The sequence below is a fragment of the Misgurnus anguillicaudatus genome, chromosome 3 (assembly GCF_027580225.2).
Source record: "Misgurnus anguillicaudatus chromosome 3, ASM2758022v2, whole genome shotgun sequence".
Lineage (NCBI taxonomy): Eukaryota > Metazoa > Chordata > Actinopteri > Cypriniformes > Cobitidae > Misgurnus > Misgurnus anguillicaudatus.
The window spans coordinates 2,027,630-2,041,383 of NC_073339.2; the positions used below are offsets into that span (position 1 = coordinate 2,027,630).

The window sequence follows — 13,754 nt, forward strand, 5'->3', positions numbered from 1 at the left end:
CACCGAGGACCTCCAGAAGATGCAGCCTTAGGATTGAGAAGGCACTTGTGTCTGTGTACAACGTACGTCCAAAAGCGGGGCGTTTCCCTAAGCCACTGACGTCACAGGAAGGTCCCGTTAGCGCGGGACGGTGTATCCTGTTCAAAGTGAAAGAAGCCAATGGATTTCTGTGTATGAATCATGTGTGTTTTTAATACCTCCAGAATTTTGCATTTCTTTTGGATCAAATAAGATACGATATGGTGAGTATTTTTAAAGAAATTAAACCTGCTTTTTAGAGCTAAAGTATCTCCTTTCATAACAAAATGCAAAAAAGTTATTTGCTCCATTGTTTGGTCATGTAACCTTCACGACATTAACACTGCTCAGTTTTACTTAATCTTTGAGTCTAAAATACTTTGCGTTTATTAAGCTCTGTTTATCAGTAAATGCATTTGTTTTAAGGTTATTTCTAAATTAAAGCAGTTGGTTGCATACGTGCGTTAGCTGTATTAGGCTAAGTTACTCTTTATTCATTGCTGTGGTCTTGGTATTAGAGTAATTTTAGACATCAAGTTTCTGCTCTAATAATAACGACTCCACTGTGCATACAGAATCTTTAGGTAAACAAAATGTCGTCAGTCGAAGAGGAGCTTCTGGAAACACTGGATGAGCTGGACGAAGGGAATCTTAAGAGATTCAAGTGGCATTTAAATCAAAATAACTCAGATTCAGCTGATGATCTGGAGAATGCAGATGTCATTGACACAATGTATAAGATGGTGGAGAGTTTTGGACCAGAAGGAGCAGTGATCATCACACAGAACATCCTGAAGAAGATGAAACACATTCAGATAGCTAAACAGTTAGAGAAGAAAGGTAATATTGGAAAGCATATCATTATGTTCATGCTGTACAAAACAAGTTGTAGGATTTTTTCTTGAAAGTTGCAAACTTTAAATGAAACAAAACATCAACATCTAAACCTTTTTGTATGCACATGACAGGAAACACATTGGTCTGTATAGTAAGGGAATACTGTTTTCTACAGCAATATTTTTACAGATCATTAAAAAAATATCATTTTATAACAGTTTTATAATAAATGAGTAGCAAAAGGGTTCTTAAAATATACAAAAATTTGTATTTTTTAAACATTCACAGTAAATTCCCTGATGTTAATTTATCACCGGTCTGTGTTCATATGGGAACCACAAGCAGGGTTTTAAAGTACCGTAACACTGAAGCAGTGTTAGAGTTAATTCCAATCTTAAAGGGAACATATTATGAAAATCTGACTTTTTTGTGCTATAAGTGAGTCCCCAGTGCTTCTATCAACCTAGAAAATGTGAAAAAGAACAACTTAGTTTTGGTAAACCTTTCTCTGCAAGCACGTGAAAATTAGCTCCCCTTGAAATTTGGCTCCCCTTGTGATTATAATAATACCACCCCTTAACCATGGCACTTCCATTTAGTGCAAAGATCAGCTCATTTGCTTTTAAAAGGACACACCATCCATTAAAGTCCATTAAAATGAGAATAATCCTGGAATGTTTTCCTTGAAAAAATTAATTTCTTCTCAACTGAACAAAGAAAGATCAACATTTTGGATAACATGGTGGTGAGTAAATTATCTTGATTTTTTTAAGAAAATGGACTAATCCTTTAAGATGTAAAATAAGTTGTTGGTGTCCCCAGAGTGCATATGTAAAGTGTAAGCTCAAAATACCTTACAGATAATGTATTATAACATGTTAAAATGTGCCGTTTTTGGGTGTGTCCTTTAATATGCAAATGAGCTGATAAAATGCAAACACTGATTGCAATGATGGTGGTTTGTTATAATTGAAACTCAATTGTGCTGTCAAAATATTTTTCTCTTTCTCTCTGCACTAAATGGCAGTGTTGTGGTTGGATATTTGCAAATTAAGCAGTGGTATTATTGAAATTGGACTTGCTACCTACCTCACGAAACAGCCGAAATTTGAACGATTTAATTTTTCACATTCTTGCAGAGAATGGTTTACCAAAACAAAGTTGGGTTGTTCAACAACAAAATAACAGGGTTGTTCTATTTCACATTTTCTAGGTTTATAGAAGCACTGGGGACCAAAGTATAGCACTTAAACATGGAAAAAGTCAGATTTCCATGCTATGTCCCCTTTAACACCCTGCCGGTGGGTCCCATATGAACACAGACCGGTGTTAAATTGACACCGGTGAATGCACTGTGTTTAAACGAGAGAACAGAATGTAACAAAACTTTAACATTCACATGGCCAAGAAACGTTTGTATAATGTTAATAAGAATGTTAGCAACTTTCAAGGAAACTTCTTAGAACTTATTTTTGTTAGCTGGGAATGTTGGCAAATTATTTAATCTGTCTTTAATTTTTTAGTGCACAATGATATGGCTCAGGTTAGAAGCCCTTCTCAAACTGGAGTTTGCGTTGATGTCATTGGTCAAATGGGTGCAACTGTAAATACTCCTGTAGTCGCTGGTAATGTTATCTCAGGACCAGTAACCTTCAACCTCAGCACAAACACTCCTGAAGTCGGTATGATCACAAAACTATAAGATTGACTCTTACCACATAAATTATTAAAGTTTGTATATATGTTAAACTGTAATGCTTTTTAGCTGAACTTTCTTTCTGTTCTGTAACAGGGCTACAAAAACCCTCACTGGATGAGACATGTGGGAATCATGTAGGAAAACACAAAAGTACACAAAGTCTCTTCTTTATATTGTGGTTATACATGTAGTAGACATTTGCTAGGTTGCTAGTTAATTCATAATAACTTTGCCACTGCTTTTCTCTGGACAACTTGAAACAAAATCTGGGTTCTTGTTTTGTTTTCAATAGAGGGAGATGTCCTGAAACTGCACAAAGCCAACATGAAGGAGAAAACACAACACATTTTTGAGGGCAAAATAGAAAACAAAACACAGCTCAAGAAAGTTTACACGGAGCTGTTTATAGCCGAAGGGGATATATCAGATGTTAATAACGAACATGAGATTATACAAGTTGACAGGGCTTTCAAAACCCCCAAATTTAAGGACACACCAATCGATTGCAATGACATCTTCCGTTTACTGAGACAAAAGAAAAGGGAAAACATTGTGCTCACCAAAGGCATCGCTGGCATTGGAAAAACCTTCTCTGTGCACAAGTTCATTCTGGACTGGGCTGAGGGATGCGCCAATCAGGATGTAGATGCAATGTTCCTGTTTCCATTCAGAGAGATCAACTTGATCAAAGATAAACAGATCAGTTTTCATGAGTTTATGCTTGAATTTTATCCCGAACTCAAAGGACTAAAGGATGAAGAGTTGTTTAAAAGTTGTTCGCTTGCTTTTGTTTTTGACGGACTTGACGAGAGTCGCCTTCCACTGAATTTCAACTGCAGTCCGCTGACCTGTGTTAATACAAAATCATCTGTTGATGCCTTATTTACAAACTTAGTTAGAGGTCATCTGCTTCCATCAGCTATCATCTGGATAACATCAAGACCAGCAGCAGCCAATCAGTTGCCTCCTAATTGTGTAGGTTTGTTCACAGAGGTGAGAGGATTCAATGACCGGCAGAAGGAGGAATACTTCAGAAAGAGAATCAAAGATAAAACTCAAGCCTCTGAAATTATCAAACACATTAAGACGTCTCATAGTCTTTACATCATGTGCCACATTCCTGTCTTCTGTTGGATTGCGGCCACTGTACTTCATGAAATTCTCATCAAGAACAATGGGGAGGACATTCCCACAACCCTCACTGAAATGTACATTCACTTCTTGCTGATTCAGATGAACATGAAGAACCAAAAGTATGAAGAAAAACATGTAAGGGAACGTACAAAGCTGCTGGGCACAAACAAGGAGATGATTTTCAAGTTGGCCAAACTAGCATTCGACCAGCTGAAGAAAGAAAATATCATGTTCTACGAAGAAGATCTGCAAGAATGTGGCATTGATGTAAGTGAAGACTCTGAGAACACGGGAATGATCGCCGAGATCTTTAAGAAAGTCTCTGTGCTTCATGAGATGAAGGTTTATTACTTTGTACATCTAAGTGTCCAGGAGTTTTTTGCTGCACTTTACATATTCCTCTGCTACCAAAGCAACAATATGGACGAGCTCAGTTTGTTCCTTGGGAAATTACGTCCCAAAAAAAAACCTGCTGTATGTTTTGCTGAAAAAAGCCATTGATTATGCACGGGGAAACGATAGGGGACATTTTGATCTCTTCCTTCGATTCTTGCTGGGCATTTCTCTTGAGTCCAATCAGAAACGCCTCAAAGGCTTGGTGATCCACAAGGAGGACGGTAAAAAGTGCATCGCGAAAACAATCCAGTACATCAAGCAACTGCAGAACAACGACAAGTGCCCGGATAAATCCATCAATCACTTTTTCTGCATCCTCGAGCTGCAGGACAGATCTCTGTACCATCAGATCAGGAACTATGTGAGTTCAGAAGCGGTCCAAAAGATTGAGATATCCGCCTCAAACTGCTCAGCACTCGCCTATGTGCTTACACTGCAAAAACCCGGGAGTTAAATTAACACTGCTCAGAGTTTATATAGGTCCACTCCCCAGAGTGCCAAAAAAGCAACACCGGAGAGAGTTAAAAGCTACAATCTGTGACTTTATTCTCTCTATCACCATCTCTGTTTGAAAACTGAAATTGCATTTTAGATCTTACTTGTAGAGTTATTTTCTTAACTTATGTTAAGATGTTGGCTGTTTTATTTAAAGTCACCATTATTGTGATCAGTGGTTGTTTTAATTGGACTCTTGAGTCCTAGTCATAGCCTTTCAGCCTTTCTTTGGCTGCTATAATTACATGTGTTGGAAACATGTTTTTGTGGCCAAAGAGGAGACACTAGTGCATTTCTATGATTATAATGGTTGTTAGGATATACTTTCAAATAGCACTATTAAAAAATAATTTATTTAGTGGTTTCTTACTAGAAGTCTTTATTTCTGTCAATAATATGATACTGTAGTATGAGATCCAGCCATCTCATTGCAGTTTTTCATTCTGAACCATTTTTAAACACTGACACAGATTAACTGCAGTCTAGTGTAGACACTTAAACATCAAGAATCAGAGTATGAATCACAATGATGGTGACAATAAAATGAAAAGCTTCGTGCTGCAATGCATGCTGGGTATTAACAAATTACAAATCTCATCCAGAACTCCCAGAATGCACTGCGGCATGAATAAATAATGAACTTTTTTACCATATTCTTTGTCGCCATTGTTGAGATTCGTGCTTCGATTCTTGATGTCTTTGTGTCTACATTGTTCAGCGGTTAATGTTTTGTGCACACTATCAAAATCCTTCAGAATGATAAACTGCTGAGAGTTCTGCATCTTGAACTGTAGTAATTTGTTATTAAAAGAAAATGATGCTTCTGATGAGGGAGGAAAACTATATTAATAAATCTGTTCACTAAATAGTCATTAAATATATAAGTTTGAGATTTTGTTTCAACCATCAATATTCAATCACACAACAACCTTTTCTTTGCTATAACAACATGTTTTAAACACAATAAGATATAGCAGTTAGAAAAAACTAACAAGCTAATAGTCAAGAGTCAAGTCCAACTAAAACAACCACTGATCACAATAATGGTGACTTTAAATGAAACAGCAAACATCTTAACATAAGTTAAGAAAATAATTCTACAAGTAAGATGTAAAATGCAATTTTAGGTTTCAAACAGAGATGGTGATAGAGAGAATAAAGTCACAGATTGTAGCTTTTAACTCTCTCCGGTGTTACTTTTTTAACACTCTGGGGAGTGGACCTATATAAACTCTGAGCAGTGTTAATTTAACTCCCAGGTTTTTGCAGTGTATGATGTCAGATGAAGTGCTGGATGACTTTGATGCAAAGAAGTTCAATACAACATACGCGGGACGAAGAAGACTGGTGCCAGTAATAAGATGTTGCAAAAGAGCTCTGTAAGTTGTTCTTCAATTTCAGAACAGTTAAAATAACTTGCCATTTATTATTCACATATGTAAACATCAACATTTGAAAACATCAGCAGTTTACATATATTACAAACATATTCTATATTTTAAACAGAATCTGTTTGGTTTTAATAAAATAAATAAAAAGAAAATATAATAAAAAATATAATGAGAGAGTAATGGAAATAATAGAAATTGCCATGCCAACATGTTATTGTAAACAAAACCTCGAAATGCTTGTCCCTCATCTGGCGAGCACACAGCAAACTAGTGCAAATTTGGGCCTATACCCCCACGCCGTCTTGTACCTTACACTGTGCTTTATTAATAAAAGACCGTGCATGCTTTTGTCATTAGAACATGATTGTTTTGAAGAAAACAGAAGTAAATCACTTTTTAACACTGGAGCTGATTGTAATTATGTAAAGATCTTGACTTTTTTTTGTCGTTTGAGTCTCTCACATGCCTTACATGTTGCTTAGTTAATCTATTGTTTATGCAACGGTTTGGTTTGGATAGTGTGAGTAAGCCCAAACTGTTTTGTTCAAAAGAATCCTCATTTGTGTGGTGTCATTAAGATTATTTTTCCTGCTCTAAATCCCAATCCCAACTATTGATGTTGCTGCCTCCGACAGACACCCACAACAGCTAAGGAAAGCAGCAGGCTTCAACTTGCGTGCGGACAAAAATGACACAAAAATGGAAAATTGAAAAAAGAAGAGCGAATTGCACAACTATGGCACATATTTATTCGTGAGTAGTAAACTTCTTGCTGTCATTGCAGGTTTTCAGACTGTGGACTGACAGAAACATGCTGTGAAACAGTGGCTTCTGCTTTTCAGATAGAGAACTGTCCTCTGATAGAGCTCGATCTGAGGCTATGTTTACATTAATGCGTTTATGCTTTAAAACGCGTTACTTTTGCTACGTTTACGCCTTTCATCTACACTACATCACCGTTTTCGACCCTCATAAACGGATTCGTTCGCAAACGCTGAAGACCCTGTTTTAGTTTGAGAACTCAGACGTTGCTCTGAGTGTAAATGAACGTAGACGGAGTCTTATGTAAACGAACAGCTGATATTAACGTGACAGCGCATCATTTTCAAAGTAAAAATTATTTTATTGATGTAAATGTTGGTTTGCAATGGAGGTTTTGCCAAAAATAGTAAACATCTACCAACCAGCTATTATAAACGCTATATCGGATTGTTTTAACATGTATCCTTATAGATAATGTCTGTTTTATATTAATGTTTGAGTATTGTTGGGTTTAATGTGTTTATGTTTTGTTTAAATTTAGTTAGCTTACGAAAGATAGACTGTAATTTTATACGCCATATAGGCGTTGCAAAGGCCAATATGAAGGGAGAATTGTAATGGGTCAGACATTATTTTCCAGTTTAATGTAAGTTTTGTTTGCTACTTTAAAATGAATTTCGTTTCAGATAATTTGTCTCTTAATTTTAATCGATGTTTTGTTGATAAGTTTGTTGAATATAAATTAATAAAAACAATAAACTCAACGTCATTAATATAATGCTCGTTTAGGCGCTTGGCTTTTAGCTATTTGTGTGTTGCTAGCGGAGGACGTGCACGGACCTCGCACACTTTTAAAAATTAATGCATTAAGCATTTCTGGTAGGCTAAAGCAATACTTCACTTCTTACTATATTTTGATTGAAGTTTGCATTTGCTGACATTTATTTTTGCTTCAAGTTCGCTACTGTTTAGTACTGTTCACTTGAATGCTTTCTTTTTAAATCATAAAGACCTTTCTGTTTAGTTATAAAATAAAAATTAACCTATTAATCATATTAATATGTTGTAGGGGGGAGCTAACAGTAGCCTATAAGACTTTCCCAAACACATTTTTATAGGTTCAAAAATAGTGTCTGTTATAGTTGCCAGCAAAGGACCCATGTATGATTTTTTGTCAATATCGCACACCCCTAGGCTGCGTAAACGTGCAAAGGTAAGCTATTATGAGAGTAAAAAGTTATTTTACACTTATATGCGCATGCCCAGTTACGTGATTGGTCATGTTTCATGCGTTTATGGTGGTGTATAGTGTGGATGAAGATTCTTTTAAAAATGCCAGTATAAACGAGGATCGTATTCATTTTAAATGCCGTTTTAAAACGCAAATGCTCTAATGTAAACATGGCCTGAGTGATAACTTCAACATTGCTGCAGGGGTGAAGCTGCTCTCCGCTGGACTGAAGAGTTCACACTGTAAACTAGAGATACTGAGGTCAGTTCTGTTTTAGGAAAAACATCATCAAATAGTACAGTGTTACTCATTGCGGTGAGGAACATTGTGCACAAAATCTCTTTGCGGGGGCACAGTGTGTACAGCTACCCTTTAAATTGTAAACATAATGATTAATGTCATTAAGAAGAATCCCAGATACCAAGAAACCATTGAAACAATGTTAAAAAATTTTGATTTGTCAATTTTAAAGGGATAGTTCACGAAAAAATGTCATTAATGACTCACCCTCATGTCGTTCCAACTCAGAAGACCTCCGTTCATCTTCGGAACACAGCTTAAGATGTTTTAGATTTAGTCCGAGAGCTAACCCTCCATTGTAAATCTAGTATACTGTCCATGTCCAGAAAGGTAATAAAAACATCATTAAAGTAGTCTGTGTGACATCAATGGGTTAGGATGTGTTGAACCATTGAAAATACATTTTGGTCTAAAATTAACAAAAAATATTACTTTATTATAGCAAAGTATAAACAAATAATATTGTCTAAGTATAGGACGGAAGAATGTTCTTAGGGTGGAAGTGGAATACGTTATAGAGCTAGATTAGTGACTATTTGTTACAGGCAATGTTTTCTTTCTCTATCTTTTTTGTACTTATTGAAGAGTTTTTTTTTTCTTTTCTTTCATGTCTTAATAGAAGTATTGTGAGCAATTATTGTTGATTGTACAGTCACTGGAACAGGATAGCATAAACATGTGACGACTGTCTTATTGGTTATAAATGTAATTGCGGCTTAATGGTATAAAAGGGGGTAGGTGTTAATAAGCTTAAGCTTCTACCTACCCCTTTTGAGCATCATTTCTATTTTTTTCTTTATTTCTCTCTTTTTTGTTTTTCTTTTTTTTTTACTTGTATTGTAATGAAATTTGTTATTATGTTGATTTTATGTATTAGATGCTCAAATAAAACTAAATGATGATGATGATGGATGATGATGATTCAGCATTGTCTTTTCTTCCGCTTTGGTTGGAAAAGTGTCCACGAGACTAAAGTCAAATGACATTATCTTCATTTTTGGTGGAACTATCCCTTTAATACCATTAAATCAATATCACGTTTGCACCCTCCATTAATATTGAAAAATATAGAAATTTCAACACACAACCATTAGCGTGATCAGTGTTTGCTTTAGTTGGACCCTTGACTCAATTTTTTTTATCCAATCTTTATTTGTTCTCTTTTTATCACCTCTCAATTATGGGTAGGTTTCTTTAAAAGTACCAAATTTTCAACATTTTTTGTGAAGGACTTTTGTAAAAAATCAGATTCGGGGTGAAAATCAAAACATACACTGAGGGACTGTCCACACGGAGACGCGTATCACTGTGTACGTATAAATTTGTTATCGTATTGGCGTTTCATCCACACGAATCCGGCGTTTTGGGAGACTGAATCCGCTATTTTTTGAAACCGGGTCCTACAGTGGATAAATCTGAAACCGACAACCTTGCAGTTTCGTCTGTACAGCCAATGCGTATATTTTGTGAAGCGAAAACGTCATCACATCACCTGTCGGAAGCGTCACACGTAACAGCAACAACAATAACGGCGGACTACGTGATTGTGTTCGTGCTACAGAAGCTACTAAAGCCTACTAGCTTTATTACAGCAAAATCTATTGCTTCTAAGCAATTGTGGTGACCAACAAGCGATAATGGCCAACACCATACGTTGGTTATGCGCATGCTCAAAGTCTTCTTCTCCGTGTATAGTGTATATCTGTGGCAGAATTACAGCGCCCCATACTGGTCCGGCATATATACTACACCACTTTCAGTTTCAGTCGGTTTCAGTGGTTTCGTGTTTACGGATTATTTTTTTAGAGCAAGGAAGAAAAATGATCGGATAGGGAATGCACAGGCTTCGTGTGGACATAGCCTGAGTTTAAATAAGGGGTTTTATAAGTTAGGTAAGAGGGCCACCTGGTGGATCATATTATGAAATTTTTTAAGATGTCAAATAAATCTTTGGTGTCTCCAGAGTGTGTATGTGAAATTCAAAATAACCCACAAATAATTACTTAAAGGATGTTAAAATTGCCACTTTGTAGGTGCGTAATGTGTATTTTCACATTTCAATTGAATTGCATTAAAAGCATGCAATAAAAAAGCCTACAAAATGCATTTTTGCGTCATATTTGACCCCAAAGTCTGAGCCCATCTGGCATATCCCGCACCCATTCTAGGGGTGAATCTAAATATATAAATAATGGGCTTTGAACTATCTTTGTACACAAATAGGGTAAATATTGCAGTAGACAATACAGAGATTGTGAAATTCTTATGCTGATAATATAGTATTATAAAAAATGCCCTTTGTGGTCTCACATGATTAACAGAAGATGGTTTTGAAATGGTTTAATGCAGACTGAGCTGGTGTAATCTCACTGAAAAGAGTTGTGAGATGCTCTCTTCGATTCTCTCCGCAAACTCATGTCTGAGAGATCTGGACTTGAGTAACAATGATCTGCAGGATTCAGGAGTGAAGCTCATCTCTGATGCTCTCAAGAGTCCAGACTGTAAACTACACACACTGAGGTATTTTTCTCTAGATACTGATTTACTGATTTATAACTAAAGAGGATGAACTGACTGATGTTGATGATGTGTGATTTCTCTGTAGATTATCAGGTTGTATGGTGACAGATGAAGGTTGTTGTTATTTGGCTTCAGCTCTGAGTTCAAACCCATCATCACACCTGAGAGAGCTGGATCTGAGCTACAATCACACACAACACTCAGGACGGCAGATGCTCTCTCAGAGACTCAACAAACTCATGTATTGTAGTTGGTCCATGTTTTTTATTGTTTTGGACAGATCTATTAGGTGATATTCAAAAATATATTTACATGGAATTATTTGAAATAACCACTTAACATCTAACCTTTTTATGTGGAACATATTTTAATTAATAAAATATTAGCAACATTGACATCATTTGTGGTGTTTAGAGACAAAAATGTCTGCCATTTAATACTCATTTTCTTTGGTGCATTTCTTAAATCTTCCCTAAAATTTGCATTTCTCAAAATAATGCATGCAAATAGCTCAACACCACGAAACAGAGAATATCTGTAATCATGATTTTTTTATTTTATTTGTATGTCTTTAATGAATAAGCACATACTTCCTTCCTTTTGCTCTCTTTTATATACGTCTGCTTTTCTTTATTGTGACAGATACATTTTTTTGCTTTTTCAGAACGGAACCTCAGGGTGAGTGTTTCATCAAGCCAGGGATAAGAAAGTGTAAGTCTCTTTCTCTCTTTCTCCTTATCTTTCTCTTTCTCTCTCTCTCACTAATGTAAACTTCTTTGTCTCACAGATACCTGCAATCTCACGCTGGATCCAGATACGGCACACGTTCATCTGTGTCTCTCTCCAGGAGAAAGACGTGTGACACATGTTGTACAGAAACAGCCGTACCCTGATCATCCAGACAGATTTGAGTGTTATCCTCAGGTTTTGTGTAGAGAGAGTCTGACTGGACGCTGCTATTGGGAGGCTGAATGGAGCGGTCCAGAGGCGGCAATAGGGGTAACCTACAAACACATTCTCAGGAAAAAGGATGATCTTGGTATGGTGGAGGCAACCCCAGAGCTTGGAAACAATGATGTTTCATGGAAACTGACCTGTGGAGTGAGACCATATGTTTCTCACGATCAAAAAGACATTAAAATACAGATCCCAACTTCTCGTTTCTCTAGAGCTGGAGTGTTTTTGGACACGGAGGCCGGCAGACTGTCCTTTTACAGTGTTTCTGACACACACACACTTACAAATCTGTACACATTCCTTGATTCTTTTAAAGAACCTCTCTATGCTGGATTTAAGTTGGACAGTGGCACTTTGTCCTTGTGTCAGCTGAAGTAACACAGATAGCAGGGAACAAGGCAGAAACAATTATTTAAAAACTCAAGACTGTTAAAAGAAGGGAATACAAAAAACAAATCTAAAACAATGTAGAAGTCCAAACGTGTTAAAAGTCCAAATGTGCAAAGTTTCCACCGTGTATATACAATCTAAGAAAGTGATATCCAAAGTCCATAAATCGTAACTGGACAGGTAAGCCCAAATACACAAACTCCACACACCAGCAACCGCTTGTTTTAGCTATAGCGTCAGCTAACCATGTGTTTTAATGCGTTGTTTATGTGTGCATTTGATGTTCTTATTTAAGGTACTGTTAGGGTTATCACAGGGCGTGACGAAGGCTGTCACAATTCGAAGGCTACTTCATATTAATGCCTCTTAATGTGGCCTTTTACCCCCTGAAACCGAGGATCCATTGATGTATCCTTCACAGCCTTGGCTATCCCAAAATTCAATGCGCATCCATAAACATTCAAAACTGTAGTTAAATAAAAGTGTATATTTTGCTAATTAAAGGTCCTTGCAATGTTGTGTGTTACGTTTTGCTTTTGTACTTTTCTAAGGTTGGTGAATTTTACATACTGTTGGATAATTTAATCTGTATCAATGTGTTATATTTTCTAAAAAAATAAATAAAAAAAATCTGCCTTTATATTTATTTTTAAAGGACAAGTTCGGGATTTTACACTTAAAGCCCTGTTTTCAGATTTTTCGGGTGTTTGTGTTTCACCTCCCACCTCTACAATGGCTCTATAGGTGCACTTGAACAATCCTTCCTAAAATGCATTAAACTTTCGTTTACAAAGACGTGAAACTCACTGAGTGGTCAGGGGTGTTCACTGATATGCTCACACAAAATACGCATTCCAACAGGTTTTATCGTAGTTTTTGTCAACTCCATTGACTTGCATTAGATGTGCTGTGAGGTACGGTATTACTCCACGCCGGGAACTTTGTTTCTATTCTTGCAATTGGATTAGCACCACCACCTGTGCTGGAGTGTCTATTATTCAAGCTCTCGTCAGAAGAATGTACGGGTGTGAGGCGTTTGGAAAAATAGCTCCACAAGTTAACAACGAATGCTAAAACACCTGTTGGAAAGCATATTTGCAGCAATTTTTGTGTATGAATATCAGTGAACACCCCTGACCGTTGTGTTTCTGGTTTCATGTGTTAAAGTACTGATCAATCTTACAAAATAAAAGTCAATCAGGTTTAAATGTCAGGAGTTTCTGTCGGTATAAAAGTAGCACTTGTTACTCTTTTCCCACTGCTAATACTGTTGCATTATGTTGAAAATGTATATTTTTTTATTTGATTTAATTTTATTGTGTTCAAACTGTTAAAAATGTTTTTTTTTTCAACAATTCAAGTTTAAACCATAGACTGTAAAAAAAGATGGACGACGCGACGTCGCCTCCCACCATTGTAATGAATTGAAGCCAAAAATGTCCGACCACGGTCGCCGCCATGTTACGTAAAAACGTCAGTTTGGAGCCAAGGCATGCGCAGAAGGAATCGTCCATGGAGCCAGAGGTGGAGCCGCGGTATCAAACTTCCGCCCAAACGCTCGCGCGGCCAATTCAACCACTCCAATCATAACGACACGCCCCCTTTCTATAGCATCAAATTACAA

General features: G+C 36.7%; 1 protein-coding gene across 1 annotated transcript; it reads left to right on the forward strand.

Annotated features, from left to right (window-relative positions):
* The first annotated feature begins 132 nt into the window (after positions 1-132).
* LOC129445296 (NACHT, LRR and PYD domains-containing protein 12) lies at positions 133-12,765 on the forward strand. The gene is given in 14 exon segments (XM_073866473.1): positions 133-242; positions 594-858; positions 2,379-2,537; positions 2,648-2,704; positions 2,847-4,129; positions 4,131-4,508; positions 5,754-5,769; positions 5,862-5,958; positions 6,755-6,847; positions 8,144-8,224; positions 10,613-10,783; positions 10,869-11,024; positions 11,448-11,494; positions 11,571-12,765. Coding segments are annotated over 13 exon segments (3,333 nt in total). The 5' UTR covers positions 133-242; positions 594-611; the 3' UTR covers positions 12,119-12,765.
* Positions 12,766-13,754: the final 989 nt, after the last annotated feature.